Here is a 23949-nt window from a genome sequence, read left to right on the forward strand (position 1 = left end):
AAAGAAAGAAAGAAAGAAAGAAAGAAAGAAAGAAAGAAAGAAAGAAAGAAAGAGAGAGAGAGAGAGAGAGAGAGAGAGAGAGAGAGAGAGAGAGAGGGAGAGGGAGGGAGGGAGGGAAAATGAAATGAAACAATGTCACTTCATCACTTCAGCTATATTATATTAGCCTGAGTAAATAATCATTACAAACTAATCCCCAAATTATCTCCCAGTTGTATATATCGTTTCAATACACATAAGGATATGACACATTCTTTTTGTCTTCTTGGAGACACAACTCCTTGACCTATCTACAAACTAGATTGGTTGTTCTCTAGGTCTGTTAAATAAATGTTCATTCTGGAATCTCCCTCAGTCATATTTTTGAGTGTTCCCTATATAGTCCTTGAATTGAATCTCCCAGCTTTCTAGACCCCAATGGATTATTTTTTCTTGGTTTACCCTTTGCTGTGGTAGAGTACCTCCTCCATGAGATTAATGAGAAAAATATATAAGATGTAGAAGTTTCGATATCTATTTTCTCTGAAAAAAGCCTTTATTGTCCCTTCACTCATAATTGATAGTTTGGTCAAGTACAGATATTTAGATTAAAATTTTTTTTGCAGAATTTCATAGATTAATTACATTCTGAGTCTTCATAATTTGGAAATTGATTTTTCCCTCTCAGAGAACTTTTATGTTATCTTGTCTCTGTTCCTCAACAATTTCATGATGAACCTAGTTACAGGTCTATCTAGAAACTCAAGTCTTACAATCTAGAAATTCATCGTCTTTAATTCCAGATTTACTTTCATGAGATAATAGTTTTATGATTTCCTGCATTGCATTTTGTTTTTTTTCCTTCAAAATTATGTGAAGAACTTCTTGAATTGATTGCCTGATTTTAAGGTCTTTTCATTTCTATTTTTCATTTCTTTGTATTTTTACATTTTTTCCCCATCCTCTGGTAACCATCCTTCTACTGTCTATTTCCATGGGTTCAATTGCTTTGATATTTAGATGTTACAAATGAATGAGAATATGTAACTCATTTCTTTTTCTGCCCAGCTTATTTCACTTCACATTATGAATTCCAATTCCATTCATGTTGTTGCAAATGACTTAATCTCATTAACAATGACATAATTCTTTTCTATGGCTTAATAGTACTCACTGTATATAAGTACCACATTTTCTTTACCCATTCATCTGTTGATAAACACTTAGGCTGCTTCCAAATCTTAGCTACGGTGAACAGTGCTGCAACAAACAGAGGAGTGCAGGTATTTCGTTGATATACTAATTTCCTTTCTTTTGCATATATACCCAGCAGTGACATGGCTGAATCTTATGGTAGCTCTATTTTTGTTTTTTGAGGAACCTCCAAACCCTTCTCCATAGTGGTTGTACTAATTTACATTCCCATCAACAGTGTAAAGGGTTCTCCTTTCTCCACATCCTCAGGCATTAGTTATTGCATGCCTTTTGGATACAAGCCACTTTAACTAGGGTGAGATTTTATTTCATTGCAGTTTTGATCTGCATTTTTCTGATGATCAATGACGCTGAGCATCTTTTCATATGTGTGTTAGCCATTTGCATGTCTTCTTTTGAGAAATGTCTATTCAAATCTTTTGATTTTTTAATCAGATTATTAGATTGTTTCCCATAGAGCTGTTTAAACTTACATATTCTGGTTATTCATTTGTCAGATGGGTAGTTTGCAAATATTTTCTCTCATTCTGTGCGTTGTCTTTTGTTGATTGTTTCCTTTGCCATGCAGAACTTTTTAATTTGATGTGATCCCATTTGTCCACTTTTGTTTTGATTGCTTGTGCTTACAGGGTAATACTTACGACATCTTTGCCCAGTTCAATGTTCTGGAGAGTTTTCCTAATGTTTTCTTTTAGCAGTTTCATAGTTTGAGGTCTTACATTTAAATCTTTAATCCATTTTGATTTCTGTATATGGCAAGAGACGGGGGTCTGGTTTCCTTCTTCTGCATACAGCTATCCAGTTTTCTCAGCAAATTTACTGAAGAGACTGTCTTTTCCTCAATATATGTTTCTGGCACCTTTGTCAAAAATGAGTTCACTGCGGGTGTGTGGATTTGTTTCTGGGTTCTCTATTCTGATCCATTGGTCTACGTGTCTGTTTTTATGCCAGTACTATGCAGCTTTGGTTACCATAGATCGGCAATATAATTTAAAATCAGGTAATGTGATTTCTCCAGTTTTGTCCTTTTGTGCTTAGGATAGCTTTGGCTATTCTGAAACTTCTGTGGTTCCATATAAATTATAGGATTGTTTTTTCTATTTCTGTGAAAAATGTCATTTGTACTTTCATAGACATTACATTAAATCCACATATTGCTTTGAGAATTATGGACATTTTAACAATATTTATTCTTTCAATCCATGGATGTAGAATATCTTTGTTTTTTGGTGGGTGTCATCTTCAATTTCTTCCATCAGTGTTTTATAGTTTTCATTGTAGAACTCTTTTACTTATTTGGTTAGGTTAATTCTTAAGTATTTGGTTTATTTGTACCTATTGTAAATGGTATTACTTTTTGTTTTCTTTTTCAGATTGTTCACTGTTAGCATATAGAAATGCTATTGACTTTTATATGTTGATATTATATCCTGCAACTTTACCAAATTTTTAAATAAGTTTAATATTTTTTTTCAGTAGAATCTTCAGGTTTTTCCAAATATAAGATAAAATCATCACAAAAAAAGATAATTTGACTTCTCCCTTTCCAGTTTGGATGTAGATACCAGATGTAGTCTCCCTTTTTCATCTCTAATTTATTTGGATCTTCTCTCTTTTTTTCTTAGTCTGACTAAAGATTTGTTTATTTTGCTTAAGTTTTCAAAAAACTCAACTTTTTATTTCATTGATCTTTGGTATTGTGTTCTTCATTTCAGTTTCATTGATCGCTGCTCTGATCTTTATTATTTCTTCTTTTACTAATTTTGAGTTTGCTTTGCTTTGCTCCTCCTTTTCTAGTGCTTTAAGATGCATTGTTGTTTATTTGAATTTTTTTTTTATTAATGTAGGCAGTTATTGCTATCCAGTACTCTCTTAGTACTGCTTTTGCTGTATGTCATAGGTTTTGGTATGTTGTGTTTCTCTTATATGTTTCAATACATTTTTCAATTTCCTTCTTAAATTTCTTCATTGACCCACTGATCATTTAGGAGCATACTGTTTCCTTTTCATGTATTTGTGTAGTTTCCAAAATTCCTCTTGTTTTTCATTTCTAGTTTTATTCCATTTTGGTCAGAGAAGATACTTGATATTATTTAAGTTGTTAAAAATGTTTTAAGACATATTTTGTGATCTTACATATGGTGCATCCTTGAGAATGATCCATGTGCTAAGGAGGGACATGCATATTCTGTACCCTTTGGATAAAATGTTCTGTAAATATCTGTTAAATCCATTTGCTTTATTGTACAGATTAACTCCAGTGTTGATCTGTTGATTTCTGTGTGGAAGATCTGTCCAATACCAAAAGTGGGCTATAGATGTCTTCAGCTACTATTTTATTGGAGTCTCCCTCTCTCCCCCCCCCCCCCCCCGCTCTAATATTTGCTTTATATGTTGGTGCGTCAGTGCTGGGTGCATATATATTTAAAATTATTATACCCTTTTGCATAATTGACTCCTTTATCATTATATGGTGACCTTCTTTGTCTCTTCTAATTTTTGTCTTGAGATCCATTTTGTTTAAGTACAACTACTGCTGCTCATTTTTGGTTTCCATTGGCAAGGAATATCTTTTTCTATCCCTTTTTCTTCAGTCTATGTGTGACTTTATTTGTGAAGTTTCTTACAGGTAACAGATTGATTTTTTGTTGTTGTTGTTGTTGTTGTTGTTGTTTTAAGTACATTCAGCCAGTTTATATCTTTTGAGAGTTTAGTCCATTTACATTAAATGTCATTACTGATAGCGATTACTTTGGCCATTTTTCTTCCTGTGGTTGTTTTGCAGTCTCCTCTTCCTTCTTTCTTTTCTCCCTTTTAGTGAAGGTGATTTTCTTGGGCGATATGATTTATTTTCTTGATTTTTATTTTTGGTGTGTCCGCTGTTACGTTTTTTGGTTAAGATACCATGAGGCTTGCAAATACTATCTTAAAAACCATTATTTTAAGCTCATAATAACTTTAAATTGTTTGTACAAATAAATAATCAAGGAAAAAGAAAATAACTTCATCCCTCCAGTTTTTAGCTTTCTCTTATTTCTATCTTATTACATTATGTCCTGAAAAGTTCTTGTAGTCATTAGTTTTGCTTGTTTCATCATTTACTCTTTCTCCTTAGGGTAAGAACAGTTTACACACCAAAGTGTTATAATACTTTGTATTTTTCTGTGTAGTTACTATTACCAGTAAGTTTTGTACCTTCAGATGATTTCTGATTGCTCATAAATGTCATTTTCTTTCTGATTAAAGTACTTCCTTTAGTATTTCTTATAGAAGTCCTGGGTTGATAAAATCCCATAGCTTTTGTTTGTTCAAGAAAGCATTTATTCCTCCTGTATGTATGAAGGATAACTTTGCTGAATGTACTATTCTAGGGTAAAAGTTTATTTCCATCAGCACTTTAAATATCTCATGCTACACTCTCCTGGCCTGTAAAATTTCCACTGAAAAATGCTGCCAGACATATTGGAGCTCCATTTTATGTTATTTGTGTCTTCTCTCTCGCTGATTCTAGGATCCTTTCTTTATCCTTGACCTTTGGGAGTGTGATTATTAAATGCCTTGAGGTAGTCTTCTTTGGATTAAATCTGCTTAGTGTTGCATAAACCTCTTGGACTTGGATATTGACATGTTTCTCTAGGTTTGGGAATTTCTGTTATCCATTTGAATAAACTTTGTATCATTATCTCTTCCTCTATGTCCTCTCTAAAGCCAGTAACACTTAGGTTTGTCTGTTTGAGGCTAATTTCTAAATTCTGTAGGCATATTTCATTTTTTAATATTGTCTCCTTCGTGTATAGCCTGTTTTTAAGCTCAGTAATTCTTTCTTCTGCTTAATCAAATATCCTGTCTTCAAGTGCAGTAATTCTTTTTTTCTGCTTTGTCAGTTCTGCTATTAAAAGACTCTGATCCATTTTTCAGTATGCCAATTACATTTTTCAATTCCAGAATTTGTTTGATTCTTTTTAACTATTTCAATCTCTTTGTTAAATTTACCTGATAGAATTCTGAATTTCTTCTGTGTTGTTATCTTGATTTGAGTTTCCTTAAAACAGCCATTCTGAATTCTCTGTCTGAAAGGTCACATATCTCTGTATCTCCAGAACTGGTCCATGGTGCCTTATTTAGTTCATTTGGTGAGGACATGTTTTCCTGTGTTATCTTGATATTTGCAGATGTTTGTCTGTGTCTGGGCATTGAAGAGTTAGGTATTTATTTTAAAAGTCTTTGCAGTCTGGGCTTTTTTGTATCCTTCCTTCTTGGGAAGATTTTCCTTGGATGTTGTAATCTAAGCTGTATATTCTTTAGAGGAGAATTCAAGACCAGTAATGCTGTGGTTCTTGCAGACTCACAGAGATACTGCCTTGATGGTTTTGGACAAAATCCAGAAGAATTCTCTGAACTACCAGGCAGAGATTCTTGTTCTCATCCCTTAGTTTCTCCCAAACAAAGTTTTTCTATTCTGAGCCAGCTGGAGGTGGGGATAAAGTGACACAAGCACCCCTGTAGCTACCACACCTATGACTGTGCTCAGTCAGACCTGAAGCCAGCATAGCATTAGGTCTTGCCAAAGGGCTGGCTATCACCTATGTTCCCTCAAAGCCCTGGGGTTCTACAATCAGGAAGCGGCAAGTCCAGCCAGGCCTATGTCCTTCCCTTCAGGGCAGTGAGTTCCCTTAGGCCCCAGGCAGTTCCAGAGGTGCTGTCCAGGAGCCAGAGACTAGAGTCAAAAACCTTAGACATCTTCCTGGTGTTCCATTATACTATGGCTGAGCTGGCACTCAAACCACAAGGTACAATCCTTCCCACTCTTCCCTCCCCTTTCCAAAGGCAGAGAATCCTCACCCTATGGCCACTTCATCTCAGGCCTACGTGAAGTACTGCAGACCCACAGAAAGTACTGCCAGACTACTGCTGATGTTCTCTTAAGGCCCAAGGATGCTTCAGATAGCTTGTAGTTTATGCTGCCTGGGCTGAGACTCACCTTTCAGGAATATGAACTCCTCCTGTGGCCCAGGGCTATTCCAGAAATGTCATCCAAAAGCCAAGTCCTAGAATTGGGGACCCTAGGGGTCTACTTGGTGGTCTACACCACTGAGACCAAGCTGGTATCTAAGGTGCCAGACAAAATCCTCTTTACTTTTCCCTCTATGATTCTCTAACATAAGGAGTCTCGTCCTGTAGCTACCACAGCTGGTAATGTCTGAGCCTCATCTGCAGCCAGCAAGTCTCAGAGGCTTACCCAAGCCCTTGATGTAGTACCTTGGTATCATTGCTGGTTATTCAGGGCCCAAGGGATCTTGAGATGGCAGGGAACGAATTCTGTCAGGACTGGGTCCTTCCTTTCAAGGCGGCAGGTTCCCTTCTGGCCTAGGATATGTCTAGAAATGTCACCCAGGAGCTAGGGCCTGGAAAGGGGGCGTCATGACTCCAACCAGTGCTCTATTCTGCTGTGGCTGAACTAGTATCTAAGATTCAAGACAAATCCTCCCTACTCTTACATCTCCTCTCCTTAAGTGGAAGGAAGGGGTCTCTTTTGGAGCCAGGAGCTGTACAACCTGGGGCCGGGGATGGGTGATGCCATCACTACTTTAGCAATTCTGGCTAGTGTCTCAGTAGGTTGCATGCCCCGCCATTCCACTGGCTTTTCACTTGTTTCTGTGCTAGGACTCTCCTAGGTGTTACAGTCCTTGTGACCTAGACTTTTGCATTCATTTTGGGCCCCAGAGCACTTTAGTCCACGGTGGTGAGGTTTGGGGGAACTCAAGTTCCTACTGACTGCTTGGATCAGTGAGTCCCCTCTGGATAAGGCTGACTTAAATGCTCACTCAGTGGGTGGATTTCAGCTAAGTTTGGTCTGGGTTTGCTTTCTGATATAACAAGGGTAGGACTAAGTTCAATGCCTCCCAATTGGAGGCTCTCCTTCTCCCTATGGCAGAGAGACTCTCTCTGAAGGGTCAGTGAGTTAAGTGTTTTGCCTACCTCTTCAATGTCTCTTTCAGCAATACAGAGTTAAAATCAAGTACTTTGCTCGCCTATTTCTTGGTTTTTGTAAAGGTGCTTTTTCCGTGTAGATAGTTGTTAAACTGCTGTCCATGCAGGAAGGATGGTCAGTGAAGCCTTCTATTCCACCATCTTGCTGTACTTCTTCAAAAATTTTTTATTCATTTGTTGTTATTCTGACCAGGATTAACCCCAAAATGGTCAATTTTGTGTTATTACCCTGAGAGACAGACATGCTGAATTATATTTATCAGAAGGAAATGTCAGTCACAAAAATTTCAAGCCTTAGAGAGAAATTTGGTTTCATGTCCTATTTCCAGTCACCAAGTTCAGTCTTTTCCTCAAAATGTTTGTCCCTTTGTCACCATTTCAACTGCCATCATGTAGGCTACACTGCCTTCTTCTTACATGCCAAGTATTCCAGCAACTTCTAAAGAGTATTATGTTTAAACTTTTTCTTGCTTCCATGCATCACATTTAAGGCTGTCCAGTTAATCTTCCATAAAAAATATTTAGCTCTTGTCCCTTTTGTGCCAGTGGAGCCTCTGGTGGCATTCTATTTGTGAGAATATTAAATCCAAATTTGTCTCTCAGACTTCAATTTTCTCAAAATTGGCTCACGTATATGAATTCCATCTTTGTTATAAAACTTTCCCAAAAAACATTTCAATTTGTCAAACTGATAACCATCAAACACTGTGCTAATTTCCATCTCTGTGTTTTCAACTGCCTCAACCTGTTGTAATTTGTAATATTTCACTCAGTCTCAAATTAGAGCAATTGATAAATTTGACATATTTCTGCAGTTCACTGTAATACCTTTGAAAACAATGACGAAGTCTCATTCATGCTTGTAACTTCTGTAGAAGCTACCATGTTTTCATTTCTATAGTACATACTCGTATCATGTATATAGGAAATACTGCAGTTCCTTGGACATGCCATGCTCTCCAAGCTTGGAATGATTTCTCTTCATCCTCCTCCTCTGTTTAACAAGCCTACTTCTCCTTCTTCATGATTCAGTTTAAGTACCATTATCTCTAGGAGACTTTCCTGAAGTGGTCCAGGCCTTCCACATCACAATGTGGGTAGATCTAGTACTCCTCAAATGTGTTCACAGAATACCTTATATTTTATCACTCTCAGAGCACTCTGTAGCTCAAAATTATATTAATCAGTTTACTTGTCTATCATATTAACTTGATATCCCTTTGAAACCACAGACTATATTTATGACACAGCACAGTCTTTATGACTAGAACACTACTATAATATCTGGTACAACTACAGATGCACAATTCATCTTAATAAACATGTGAATTTGTTTCCCCAATTCAAAGAAAATCTACTTAAGAGTAGAGACTACATATTACATTTCTTGTGTCTCCCAGAGCAACTTATTCTGTGGGTACACACTAGATTACGGCTTCTCACATTGTCTTAGTTCACAGCTCTCTTGCTGTCTCAGTAATTTTTTTCATGCTCCTACTAGGCCAAACAAAATATGCAGTTGTTCCACAGATTAATTAGGTAGGTGATTTGAAAATATATAAAAATTGAAAGGAAAATATTTTTATTTCATCCTTAACTATGTTCCTTACTCATGAGGCTTTTGAACATATTAGGCATTGTACAGCCTTTTAACCCATGGAGTAAGATAGGACAATAACACTCTCAGGTTCTGTTCCACATTGATTTTTGCATGGCACTTGCTTTTTATCTCAGCAACACCCAAAATGCCAACTTCTCAAAGATGTAATAAAAGAGAAAGAAATGTAACATAAACAAATATCAGCAAGCTGGTAGTTCATCTAGTTTCAGAAGCTCAAATATTGCTGTGTTACCCTCAGGTTACAAGACAACAACAACAACAACGAAACTTGCAGAATCCTTATGAATTCACTGCAGTACCCCCTCTTGATACACAGTTTGGAAAAATACAGCATTCAGTAAACACCAGTAACCATCTGTCTGCCTGCTGCTTATTATGCATGGCACTATGCTAGGTGTGAAAATTATATGAGTAAATAAGACGGTAATAACAGTAGTAGAAGTATCAACAACAGCAGTGGCCATCCTAGCAAAAACAACACATACTATGTTCCAGGCACTGTACTAAATAAATAAAATGAATTTATGCTGCATTATAGCAATTTAATGGTACTGAAGATTCTGTGAACAAAGATGTGTGTGAAACAAACAGAGCTAAATGAAATAGAATATAACAAGTATTAAAATACAGATATAAAAGTCATGCTTTATGTTTTGTGGCTAAAAGTTAAGAAAATAGTCAGGTATATTATTATTCGGTCCTCAGGATGATTTTGAGAGTCATGCATACCTGAAATTTAGAATACTTAAGCTACTTAACCAAAGTTATAAGCTTATGCAAAAGCAATATAAGTATTTTAAATGTACTGGAAAAGGATTTTACAGTAACTATTTAAGAAAAAGAACTTTTTATAATTAAATTATAAAAATGAAAAATGTTTGCAATATTAGTAATTGGGTACCCATCTGTAAAGTAAGAATTTGCCCGATACCTATAATAATACAGAAATAGAAACAGATATCCATAGTGTAGAAAGGACAGTAGAGATTATATTCTCTAATACACATTCTTCAACCTTCTACCCAATCTATCTTTTCAATCCTGGATAAAATGATGCACACTTTGCTAGATCAATTGTAATTTCATAGTTTCAGCTTGTATAGTCATGCACCATATAATGACATTTTTGTCAATGAGGGACAGTGTATGCAATACTGATCTCTTAAGATTATAATATGTATTTTTACTGTTCTATCATTTAGATACACACTTGCCATTGTGTTACAACTGCCTAAAGTGCTCAGTACAGTAATATGCTGTATGGTTTGTAGCTTAGCCTAGGAATGCTATACCACCCAGGTTTGTATAAGTACGCTCTGTGAGATTTGCATTACAAAACCTCCCAATGATGCATTTCTCGGAATGTATACCCATTAGTAAGAGACACAAGACAGCAGCGAGCTAAATATTTTCACCTGCTTCTTCTAATCTGTCCCTCTTCAGCTAAGTTAAAATGTGTATATATACACACACCATCTATTGTCTTTCCTTTTTGACTTGTTTCCAAGGGCCACACAATAAATATGCAAAATAGGTATTATTAATCCCATTTACAGACCTAAAAGTGGAAACTTAAAGATTTTTAAAACTTGGTCAAAATTACATGAGTCACAAGCTAGGACTCAAATTTAACCCGTTTACTCCTTAGCACAATTATTTGACAACCAGTTAAAATTCTTTGGATCCTAAGTAACAGAAAATTCAGCAAAAATTGACTTAAGGAAAAAAAAATAAAGTTATAGCCTCATATGAGAGAACATAAAAGAACTAACAGTGGGCTTCACCTAACAGTGGGCAAACAATGTGATCAAGATGCAAATCTCTTCCTCTTTAGTGCTTAGTTTCACCAATGATGTTGTTTCTTTTTTCTCAAAATCTCTACATATATGGTCTCAAGACAAATTTCTTCATTTTCTTTCTGTGAACAAGACAGTTTATATACCTGAGGAAGCAAGTCCTCAAACTGAGTCTGAAGAGCTTGGCTCAAATTATGTGTGCATTCTTGAAACATGGGGATGTAAAATAATTACTAGCCTATGTAAACAAGCAGCTATACGTAAATTAGAAAGCAGGTTAAATTTCCTCTAAACCACATCACTAAGAAATAAACTATCATATTGGGAACAGAGTAATAGATGCTGAGGTGGTACAAATGAATGTCTCATTCTGATTTGGGAATGTCTCTTTTAAAACATGGTATCTGTAATTGAATGCAATGCTTCTGTTTGACCAGTGAAAGAGACTGCACTACTTTACTGTGGCCTAAAAATTCTACTTACACTCATGCAGCCATTCATCACTGTAGAGCAAGTGTATACTAGTTGTTCAAAGTAAACATTTTTCTGAAGCTGAAAGTAATTACCCTTGACCTCCTGGAGTATTTTCCAAGTATTTCATTGAGTAACAATGATAAAAATCAGTTCAGTTTGGCACCCAGCTGACAGTCTGATGAATGCTTCTTTAAAAAGGGGATTATAACATCTATAGCACTGTTTTAAATAACCCTAGTCCTGATTAAATATTCCAATTAAAAGCTACCATAACTCTAAGAGCCAAATTGTGTTGTTGGAGACCCAGTTGATTTTTCAAAGATTAGTATGTCTCCTTAAAACAGTGCTGGTCCTATATCATAACCTACTGCAGTCTGTGAAGACTCAGCTCCTCCTTTTAAGGTGTTTGTAATCTAGTGGAGAAGACAGAGAAACAAGTCCTTTTATAATAATAGTATGGCTGAGCAATGGTTTAGTTATATACCGAATGCCTAAGAAGAGCACTTGATTTAATCTGGAAGGAGGAAAGAAAAGTTTTATGGGGGATAAAATTGATGAATTATGAAAGAAGAGTGGGTTTTACCAGTTGGGGGAATGCAATGGCATTCTGGGCTGATGATGCACTATGAACCAAGGCCCAATACCATAAAATAGCACTCTATGTGTACCAGTCACTTGGTTCTAAAAGCATGAAATGTGAAACAGAGCAGCAGAAGATGAGGTAGACAGGTACAGAACAGATCAATGAAAGATATATATTTTATGCTAAGTAGTTTGAACTTTATTTTATAAGCCTCAGGGAGGCACTGAAGAATTTAAAGTGGGAGAATGACATCCAACTTGCTCCAAGTTGAAAAGCACAAAACTGGAGGTAAAGAAGTCTATATAGGATGTCAAGGTAAGCAATAAGAATATTACTTAAGACAATGGCAGCAGGTTGGAAGTAACTGTATATGTTTAAGGATTATTTTTACAGGTAAAATGAAAAGGTTCTGATAATTAAAAAGATGTGCAAATGAGGACAAAAGGGAAAATCTAGGATGAATTCTCATTCTCTGGATAATTTAAAATGTCATTATAACTTTATTATAAACTAGGTTACCATCAAACTATTGTAAATAAAAACTTTAAAATGAATGAATCAAAACTAAAGAGGTCACCATAGAAAAATTTCAGGGTTGTGAAACTAGCCTGCTAAGCTAAAATAGAAATGCTATTTCCTTTTTTAAAAGAAGGGTCAGGTGGCAGTACTAAATTTCTTAAGGAAAATTTAACCACTGATTGTAATGTCTGTGGCTTTTAGGGAAAACATAACCCCAAATTACAGTGGCTGTGGTTATAAACTGTTATGAAGAGCTTCCAATGTCAGACATAGTTTGAGTGTCTGTATGCCCCAGAGTTCTTTTACAAGACTTTGCTAGAACAGCAAAATTAATGACTATCCTCTTTTTGCCTGCTTTGGTGTCAATAACGTCCTTCCCTTAACAAAGACTTTTAAGTGACCCAGAATTAATTTAATATGAAAATCAATAAGCCAGGATCATAAATTTTTCTCTTATTACCTCAGAAAAAAGTACAATCTACAATCAGCATTAAGACAGACTTAACTTACGATCAAGGCCAAAGAAAAACATCTCTCAAGTGAGTTCTGAGAATTATCTACCACAATCCTTAGGTACTCTTGTTTTGTGTCATAGTTTAACATTTATCTTCTTAGTTAATGCCAGTACTAGCAGAGAGGAAATCCAGAGGTAAATTCTAAAGCAGAAGCTGATTTTTCCCTTTATATTTCTAAGTAATAATTTAGGCTGCTTAAGTTTCACAATGTTTTTGTGTTACCATACTAATATTTCCTAATTTCTACTGTGACTTACTAGACAAAGAAAGATATTAATTGCTATTACGGTTCATATTTAGTTTTCTTTCAGAAAACATTTGAGTGCTATGAAGTGACTTTAAAAATGACTTCCAAGCTTTTAAAAAGTCAGTTCCTTCAGTTTATAGTCAAAACAGTTTATAGGTCCCTGGAGAGTGGCTCTCTGGGCTCTATGTATTACCTAGAAGACAGAATAAGCACTGGCCTCTGCATCCAGGCAGAGGCTCAGCAGAAAGTGGCAGAAGCTGCTGTTCGTATTAATGACCTGAGCTTCCTATAAAGTCTGGATGAAGACCTGGCTACTCAATCATGGGTTACAGGGTGACACAGAAAGCACTAATAACTTTAACACTTTCATTATTTCATCTGAAGTACAACTGTTAATTGTGAGACTATCTACAGTATTACACAGTTAATCTAAAGCAGCCATATTCTTCCTAGATAGAAGATGGACACATTCTATAAAAGAAAGTCATAGAACTCTATCCAGAAATTATTTTTTTATTTATTTGGCTTTAAATAACAACTATATGCTTATTAATCCAAAATTTCTATCTCCAGCCCTGACAGCTCCCCTGAATTCCATTTCTATATTTCTAACTGCCTACTCAACATTTCCTCTAGGATCACGAATAGGCCATCACACAATTAATACATAAATATTAGATTTTTAGCCCCATGAAACTTAATCTTTTCTCACCTTAGTAAAAGAAACCACATCCAAAATCACCAACCATCTAGTCAGTTATTCTGATAGTCATTTGTTTCTTTAAAAATCAGCTATATTAAGGTATTACATATAATAGTTTTCAGCAATATTATATGTGTAATTTGATAAGTATTGCCAAATGTAAGTGCTATCATAATCAAGATATAAAACATTACCACTGCCCTCAAAAAATTCCCCTGCCCCCCGTTATTGTATCTTCTACTGAAGTATCTTCTCTCATATCACTTTTGTCTTCTCTAGAATTTCATATAAATTGAATTATATGACACGTAAATTTACTGAGTTTGGTTTCTTTCCTAACTTTATTATCTAAAGAAATCTCCTATAACCATTCTTAGCTAAACATATAAACCAGAATTTTTTTCCTAGCCCACAGCACCACGTGGTACTATCTTGCTTATCATAGCTCTTTCCCAACTTGGATGTAAACTCCGTGAAAGCACAGGGGTCCTGTCTATCTTGTTTAATGTTGTGTGTCAGAAAAGTCTAACGGTGCCAATACATGGCAGATGCAATTTGAATCAAATTGTTTTCTATACAAATATATTATTTTGTATTGACTGAGTTTGTGTGCATGTGTGCGTGTGTGTCTGTTTATGAGAAAAATAAAAAAACACAGAAAGTTTAACGTATTTGCAATGACTAAACATACATTTGGTTCTGACCTTTCAGAAAATAAAGTAAAAGGGTAAAATGGTCAATTGCAGAGTTTTCAATACCAGAAAGATGAAAGTACATTAAAATATTAAAAATGATTAAGTAAAATATTAACATCAAAATGGAAAAATAAGAAGTCATAAATATCTACCAGAGTTGTTTTAAGTAAGATAAAAGATAAAGTAAGGGCACTTCATATTGAGAAAAATGAGAAAAAAAAGTAAATATTTACAGTTAATATTACTAACCTGACTTATTTTTCTTTGTTCTTGTATAGCTTTTTGAATTTCTTGAGATACTTTTTCTTGATCTTTTGCATGTTCTATCTTCCATAATTCCCTTTCTTCAGCATGGGCTTTTTCCAAATGTTTTCTTTCTTCTTCTATGGCTTTTAAAACTGCATCCTGCATTGCTTCTTTTTCAAGCTTCAAAATAAATAAATACCAGAATAAATTTGAAAGACTGCATAATAATTTCTTGCGTAACTCAGACTTGGTTAACCTAAAAGATAAAAAACTTTATCCTATAGTGTTTAGTTCTGACACTGCTGCTTTTAAGTAAACTAAATAACTGCTGTAAAATAAAATCTATTATTCTTTTCTATATAAATATTCCTGCTTAATTTCCATGGCATTTCTAATCTTCAAAGAAACCAAGCCTTAGCTTAAGTTGCAGATTTCAAACTATATGGTCTAAGGATTCCTTTACAATCTTAAAATTATTGAAGACATCAAAAGATTTTGTTTATGTTGGTCCTAGGTATTAATATGCACCATATTAGAAATTCATTTCAAGAAAAAACAAAATTATTAATTCATTTAAAATTAATATCATTGACTGCATTGATAACACTATGTTTTATGAAAAATAATTACTTTCCAAAATTTTAAATGTGAGGAAAATGTCACTGTATGTGTCTGTAAACCTCTTTAATATCTGACTTAATAGATGACAGCTAAATTCTTATTTCTCCCTTCTGTGTTAAATCTGTAATGATGTTTTTTGGTTGAAGTATATAAAGAAAACCCAGTTTCACACAGATAGGTAGTAGGAAAAACCAAGTATTCAGTAGCCAGTTTAGATAACTGTAGATATTCTTGATGACTTCACATCAGAACTTGACATGGGCTAGTTCTTAAAGGTTAGGTACAATAAGGAAAATGAAATTATGTCAAATGAAATTTTCATACTATTATATTACAGTCCTTTCTTGCACTTTGAATGAATCGTTCATTGATGTGTAATTTTTTAACATTTTTATGTGAAAAATATCATTTCATTGGGTTACATGTCTTCTCCAGATGATACATTTCTTTATATCATAACTTAAAAATCAAATTTGTTAATATTATCATAAATCTCATTAGGAAAGTATGTATTGGAAAACAGATATAAATTTTCAAAAGTTCTACTTTTTGCTTTAAATCACCTCAAACTTTTTGCTTTAAATCACCCAAAGAAAGAGTACTATTTTCCATTTTGTTCCTAAATCATACTCTAGCAGTATACAACTTGGCCACCTTCAATATTATTCATATCAGGCAAATATATTGATTCCATCTTCACCATATTTCTAGATTTTGACTATTTCTTTCCTTTCCAAGCTACTACTACTACTATGTTTTTACCACTCACTATCTCTTATCCAGAGTTTTGATGCATTCTATGAATTCTTTCCCTGCCTCTAGCTTTTGTTGCCTCTAATTTCCCAAAAGTTAATGTCAATTACCATTACAGCACAAACATGTTTTTAAAATGTCAATATGTCTCCCTTTCTATGGAATAAAATTCAAACTCTGTTCAGAATGCCAGCCACCCTTTCAGGCTCACTTCAAAAGTAATTTACTGTTTAAAAATGTCTATGACACAGATATATGATGTATATACTCAGCATAATTTAATGCATTCCTTCTTGCCCTCTTGGTATATAAATGACATTTTTCTTATATGATTATAAATTCTTTAAGAGAAAGACAAAATCACAGTCACCCCTGAATTTCCACCGCTGGCACAGTGATACACAGATATGAGACATTCAATATTTGTTTGTTAAATTTAATTTTAAATCTAAAACTCTAAAGTGTTAGAAGTGTATTTGTTGGTGTGTGTATATTTTATATCTATGAACACATGATTTAGATAAGTTATTTTAAACTTGGCTTTAAAAATTACTTACCTTGATACACAGACACAGACACACACAACCTCTAAATAGATCTAACAAATACCAGGTGGATATTAGTGTCCCAACATATATGTTCTTTATACCAAGTAGTAATCTATATTCTAAAGCATTTCAATACTACCATATCTTGTGTAATGTGAATTTAATAAGAATATAGTCATATCTTAAGTTTAAAAGTAAATATAAGAAAAACATTGATTTTTGTGGAATGAAAAAATTACATAAATGTAGTTTGAGAATACTATTAGTACATTCAGTTTTTAAATACCACTTACTTACAAGCAACCCACTATTACAGATAGAAATACCTTTGCAGCAGATACTAATGCCTCTTTATTTCTTTGCCTTTCTTCCTCCAAACATTTTTCCAATATTTCCTGTCAATGATAAGACAGTTGGAAAGACATTAAATCTATTACTTGAGGTTGTTGAACACATTCTTTCTACACTGGGAGCACAGTTAAAAGTATTACCTTCTGTTCTTGAGATTGCTGAATCAAAGCTTCCTTTATTTTTTCTTTTAACAGTTCCTTCTCTGTATCTAGCATTTCAAGGAGCCTCTGATGCTACAAGGAAAGATAAGCAAATTATATTGTCTCTGAGACAGATGATCAATCGAAAAGGAGAGTGGCTGGTAGAATTCATTTGTCTGGTACTGAAGTACTTACTAAAGGAAAAAATGAGAAGTTCCCTAAAATGACGGCTCAGGAGAAAAAAAAAACACACCAAATTCACCTTTCCACAATCAGCCAAGATACTTACATTTTTTTAGCCTCAAGTTCAACAGAAGATATGACATCATGAAATCTAACTTAAGAACAACTACTCAAAATTGAGTACTTAATCAGAAAATAATGACTTTTCCTAAATTAAATTTGAAAAAACTACTTCTAAAATTATTATTAACTTGCAGCAACAGAATTAATTAGATAACTGAGAAACAAAAAAAAAAATCGGCTTGATGAATAACTATCATCATAGATAATTTGTGTTCCAAGTAAGGCAAATTATTAAAAAAAAACTGAATGATTTTTGGACTTCCACCAAGATGGCCAAATAGGAACAGCTCCAGAGCGCAGTTCCCAGTGAGAGTGACAGAGAAGGCAACTGATTGCTGCACTTCCAACTGAGGTACCAGGTTCATGTCAATAAGACTGGTTGGACAGTGGGTGTAGCCTAGGAAGGGCAAACCAAGGTATGACAAGGCATTACCTCACCCAGGAAGTGCAACTGGCCGGAGGACTCCCCTCCTACCCAACGGAGGCCATCGGGAACTTTTCCACTCTGGGACTCCAGTTCAGATACTGCGCTTCTCCCAAGGTCTTTACAACCCACAAACCAGGAGATCCCCACCAGGCCAACATGCACTGCGAGTTACCAGCACAGATGGGAGTGGCCGTTCTGGTTGGTGCCATGGGTTATCAGCACAAATCTGGGTGGCTGTTTTGGCTGGCACCTGGAGCGACTGAGAGACAGAGTTTCCCACTCCCCAGAAAGATGGGGAACTGAAGGCAGGGGGCCAAGCGATATGGCTTGGCGGAGCCCACCCCCACAAAGAACAGAAAAATTAACCCCTCTGGCTTGAGAGTTTCGCAGCCAGTACATTAGTTCGAGCTTGAACCAGGATGATCCAACTCGCTGGAGGGAAGGGCATCCACCATTGCCGAGGAGATTCTAACCTTACATGTGTAAACAAAAGCCAAAGGAAGTTTACATCTTAGCTGGACTGAGCCCATGGCAGCTCAGCAGCGCCTCTGCAGGCAAACTGTGACTAGACTTCCTCCTTGATGGATAGGGCATCTCTGAAAAACAGATAGCAGCACATCAGAGGCTTATAAATAAAACCCCACCTCCCGAGGAAAGAGCACCTGGGAAAAGGGCAACTGAGTTCTGCTGCAGCAGACGTAAACCTACCTGCTCAGCAGCTCTAAAGGGAGCAACAGAGCTTCCAGCATAGCACTTGAGCTATGATAAGGGACAGACTGCCTCCCTAAGTGGCTCCCTGACCCCCGTATAACCAAAAAGACACCTCATACAGGAGAGCTCTGGCTCACATCTAGCTGGTATCCTTCTGGGATGAAGCTACCAGAGGAAAGAACAGGAAGCAATCGTTGCTGTTTTGCAGCCCCATGGGTGATTCCAAGGCAAGCAGGATCTGGAGTGGACCTCTAGCAGTCCTGCAGCAGAGGGGCCTGATTGTTACAAGGAAAACTAAAAAACCTAAAGAAATGCAACATCAACAAAAAGGACATCCACTCAGAGAATCCATCCAAAAGTCACCAACTACAAAGACCACAGGTAGATAAATACATGAAGATGGGAACAAACCAGCACAAAAAGGATGAAAACACCAAAGACCAGAACTCCTCTCATCCACCAAGGGATCACAACTCCTCACCAGTAAGGGAACAAAGCTGGATGGAGAATGAGTCTGATGAACTGACAGAAGCAGGCTTCAGAAGATGGGCAATAACAAACTTCTCTGAGCTAAAAGAACATGTTCTAACCCAACACAAAGAAACGAAGAATCTTGAAAAAAGGTTAGAAGAAATGCTAACTAAAATGAACAGCTTAGAGAAGAATACAAACGACATGATGGAGCTGAAAAACACAGCACGAGAACTTTGCGAAACATACACAAGTTTGAATAGCCTAATCAAGCAAGCAGAAGAAAAGATATCAGAGATTGAAGATCAACTCAATTAAATGAAACGAGAAGGCAAGATTAGAGAAAAAAGAGTAAGAAGAACAAAGCCCCCAAGAAATATGGGATTATGTGAAAAGATCTAACCTACGTTTGACTGGTGTACCTGAATGTGATGAGGAGAATGAACCCAAGCTGGAAAACACTCTCCGGATATTATCCGAGAGAATTTCCCCAACCTAACAAGGCAGGCCAACATTCAAATCAAGGAAATACAGAGAACACCACAAAGATATTCCTCAACAAGAGCAACCCCAACGCATATAATCATCAGATTCACCAGGGTTGAAATGACGGAAAAAGTACTAAGGGAAGCCAGAGAGAAAGGTCAGGTTATCCACAAAGGGAAGCCCATCAGACTCACAGCAGATCTCTCTGGAGAAACCCTACAAGCCAGAAGAGAGTAGGGGCCAATATTCAACATTCTTAAAGAAAAGAACTTTCAACCCAGAATTTCATATTCAGCCAAACTAAGTTTCATAAGCAAAGGAGAAATAAAATCCTTTGTGGAGAAGCAATTGCTGAGAGATTTTGTCACCAACAGACCTCCCTATAAGAGCTCCTGAAGAAAGAAGTAAACGTGGAATGGAACAGTACCAGCCACTGCAAAAATGTACCAAATGGTAAAGACCATTGACAGAATGAAGAAGCTGTGTCAACTAACAGGCAAAATGAGGAGCAAATATCACAAAGGCAGGATCAAATTCACACATAACAATATTAATCTTAAATGTAAATGTCCTAAATGCCCCAATCAAAAGGCACAGACTAGCAAATTGGATAAAAAGTCAACACCCATCGATATGCTGTATTCAGGAGACCCATCTCTTCACACATAGACTCAAAATAAAGGGATGAAGGAAGATTTACCAAGCAAATGGAGAGCAAACAAAAGAAGGGGTTGTAAATCCTAGTCTCTGATAAAATGGACTTTAAAGATCAAAAGAGAAAAAGGAAGGCATTACATAGGTAAAAGGATCAATGCAAAAAAGAGCTAACTATCCTAAATACATATGTACCCAATACAGGAGCACCCACATACATAAAGCAAGTTCTTCATGACCTACAAAGAGACTTAGACTCCCAATATAACAAAAGTGGGAGACTTTAACACTCCACTGTCAATATTAGATCAACGAGACAGAAAATTAACAAGGATATCCAGGACTTGAACACAGATCTGGGCCAAGTGGACCTAATAGACATTGATGGAACTATCAATCACAAGTCCATGGAATATACATTCTTCTCAGCACCACATCGCACTTACTCTAAAACTGACCACATAATTGGAAGTAAATCACTCCTCAGCAAATGCAAAAGAACGGAAATCATAACAAACAGTCTCTCAGAGGACAGGGCAATCAAATTAGAACTAAGGATTAAGAAACTCAGTCAAAAACACACAACTACATGGAAACTGAATAACCTGCTCCTGAATGACGATGGCATAAATAATGAAACGAAGGCAGAAATAAAGATGTTCTTTAAAACCAATGAGAATGAAAACACAATGTACCAGAATCTCTTTTTTAAAGAGGTTTAAGAAAGAGTCTAGCGGACACATTTAAAGCAGTGTCTAGAGGGAAATTTATAGCAATAAATGCCCACAGGAGAAGAAAAGAAAGATCTGAAATCAAAGCCCTATCATCAAAACTGAAAGAGCTAGAGGAGCAATATCAAACAAATTCAAATGCTAGCAGAAAATAAGAAATAACTAAGATTGAAGCAGAAATGAAGGCGACAGAGACACAAAAAACCCTTCAAAAAATCAATAAATCCAGGAGCTGTTTTGAAAAGATCAACAGAATAGACCACTAGCCAGACTAATAAAAAAGAAAAGAGAGAAGAATCGAATAGATGCAGTAAAAAATGATAAAGGGGATGTCACCACCGATTCCACAGAAATACAAACTACCATCAGAGATTACTACCAACAACTCTATGCACACAAACCAGTAAATCTAGAACAAATGGATAAATTCCAGGACACTTCCACCCTCCCATGATTAAACCAGGAAGAAGTTAAATCCCTGAATAGACCAATAACAAGGTCTGAAGTTCAGGCAGTAATTAACAGCCTACCAATGAAAAAAAGTCCAGGTCTACATGGGTTCACAGAATTCTACCAGATGTACAAAGACAAGATGGTACCCTTCCTTCTGAAACTATTTCAAACAACACAAAAAGAGGGAATCCACCCTAACTCATTTTATGAGAGCAACGTCATCCTGATACCAAAACCTGGTGGAGACACAACTAAAAAAGAAAACTTCAAGCCAATATCCACGATGAACACAGATGCAAAAATATTCAATCAAATACTGGCAAACCAAATGTAACAGCACATCAAAAAGCTTATCCATAATGACCAAGTAGGCTTCATCCCAAGGATGCAAGACTGGTTCAACATATGCAAATTTATAAACAAAATACATCACATAAACAGAACAAAAGTCAAAAACCACATGATCATCTCAAATGATGCAGACAAGACCTTCAACAAAATTCAGCAGCCCTTTATGCTAAAAACTCTCGATGTGGAGAAACAGGAACACTTTTACACTGTTTTTAAATTAGTTCAACCATTGTAGAAGACAGTGTGGAGATTCCTCAGGGACCTAGAAATAGAAATTCCATGTGACCCAGCAATCCCATTACTGGGTATATACCCAAAGGGTTATAAGTCGTTCTATTATGAGGACACATGCACACGTATGTTCATTGTGGCACTGTTTACAATACAAAGACCTGGAACCAACCCAAATGCCCATTGATGATAGACTGGACAAGAAAAATGAGGTACATACATACCATGGAATACTATGCAGCCAGAAAAAATGATGAGTTCGTATCCTTTGTAGGGACATGGATGAATCTGGAAACCATCATTCTCAGCAAACTGACACAAGAACAGAAAATCAAACACTGCCAGTTCTCACTCATAGGTGGATGTTGAACAGTGAGAACACATGGACACAGGGATGGGAGCATCACACACTGGGGTCTCTTGGGGGGGACTAGAGGAGGGGTAGGGGGTATAGGGAGGTTAGCGAGGGATAACATGGGAGAAATGCCAGATAAAGGTGATGGGGGGATGGAGGCAGCAAACCACATTGCCACGTATGTACCTATGCAACTGCATGAGCTGCACATGTACCCCAGAACCTAAAAGTACAATAAAAAAATACTCTTAACGTATCTCAAAATAATAAAAGCTATTTATGAGAAACCCACAGCCAATATCATATTGAATGGGCAAAAACTGGAAGCATTCCCTTTGAAAACTGGCACTAGACAAGCCTGCCCTCTCTCACCACTCCTATTCAACATAGTATTGGAAATTCTAGCCCGAACAATCAGGCAAGAAAAAAATTAAGGGGTATTCAATTAGGAAAAGAGGAAGTCAAATTCTCTTTGCAGACATGATTGTATATTTAGAAGACCCCATCGTCTCAGCCCAAAATCTCCTTAAAATGATAAGTAACTTCACCAAAGTCTCAGGATACAAAATCCATGTTCAAAAATCATACGCATTCCTATACACCATCAACAGACTTAGAGCCAAATGATGAGCAAACTCCCATTCACAACTGCTACAAAGAGAATAAAACACCTAGGAATACAATCAACAAAGGATGTGAAGGATCTCTTCAAGGAGAATTACAAACCACTGCTCAAGGAAATAAGAGAGGACACAAACAGATGGAAAAACATTCCATGCTCATGGTTAGGAAGAATCAATATCATGAAAATGGCCATACTGCCCAAAATATTTTATAGATTCAATTCTATTCACATCAAGCTACCATTGACCTTCTTCACAGAACTGGAAAAAACCACCTGAAACTTCTGGAAAAAACCACCTGAAACTTAACATGGAACCAAAATAAAGCCCACATAGCTAAGACAATCCTAAGTAAAAAGAACAAAGCTGGAGGCATCACGCTACCTGATTTCAAACTATACTACAAGGCTACAGTAATCAAAACAGCATGGTACTGGTACCAAAACAGAGGTATAGACCAATGGAACAGAACAGAGACCTCACAGGCAATGCCACACATCTACAACCATCTGATCTTTGACAAACCTGACAAAAACAAGCATTGGGGAAAGGATTCCCTATTTAATAAATGGTTTTGGGAAAAGTGCCTAGCCATGCGCAGAAAGCTGAAACTGGACCCCTTCCTTACATCTTACACAAAAAATTAACTCCGGATGGATTAAAAGTTTAAACATAAGACCCAACACCATAAAAACCCCAGAAGTAAACCTAGGCAACACCATTCAGGACATAGGCATATGCAAGGACTTCATGACTAAAACATCAAAAGCAATGGCAACAAAAACCAAAATAGACAAATGGGATCAATTAATCTTAAGAGCTTCTGCACAGCAAAAGAAACAATCAGTACAGTGAACAGGAAACCTACAGAATGGGAATAAATTTTCGCAAGCTACCTGTCTGACAAAGAGCTAATATCCAGAATCTACAAAGAACTAAAGCAGATTTACAAAAAACAAAACAAAACAAAACAAAAAAACCAACAACAACAACCAAATAACCCATTCAAAAAGTGCACAAAGGATATGAATAGATACTTTACAAAAGAAGACATTTATGTGGTCAACAAACATATGAAAAAATGCTCATTATCACTGGTCATTAGAGATATGCAAAATCAAAACCACACTGAGATATCATCTCATGCCAGTTA

At 36.1% G+C, this 23949-nt stretch overlaps 1 protein-coding gene across 14 annotated transcripts in view; it reads right to left on the reverse strand.

Annotated features, from left to right (window-relative positions):
• The window catches only part of CCDC91 (coiled-coil domain containing 91), a 387119-nt gene that overhangs the window by 95905 nt on the left and 267265 nt on the right, over positions 1 to 23949 (reverse strand). For 13 of the 14 annotated variants that reach the window (XM_032283609.1, XM_032283642.1, XM_032283556.1 and 10 more), the window contains 3 exons: positions 16998 to 17090; positions 16833 to 16901; positions 14588 to 14764 (listed from right to left, as the gene is read on the reverse strand). In XM_032283609.1, the coding sequence (XP_032139500.1) occupies positions 14588 to 14764; positions 16833 to 16901; positions 16998 to 17090 (339 nt within the window). The remainder of the gene's footprint in view (positions 1 to 14587; positions 14765 to 16832; positions 16902 to 16997; positions 17091 to 23949) is intronic. The other variant, XM_032283654.1, reaches the window with a different exon arrangement.

Source organism: Sapajus apella, unplaced genomic scaffold (assembly GCF_009761245.1).
Source record: "Sapajus apella isolate SASKATOON/1434 unplaced genomic scaffold, GSC_monkey_1.0 scaffold2, whole genome shotgun sequence".
In the NCBI taxonomy this organism is placed as follows: Eukaryota; Metazoa; Chordata; class Mammalia; order Primates; family Cebidae; genus Sapajus; species Sapajus apella.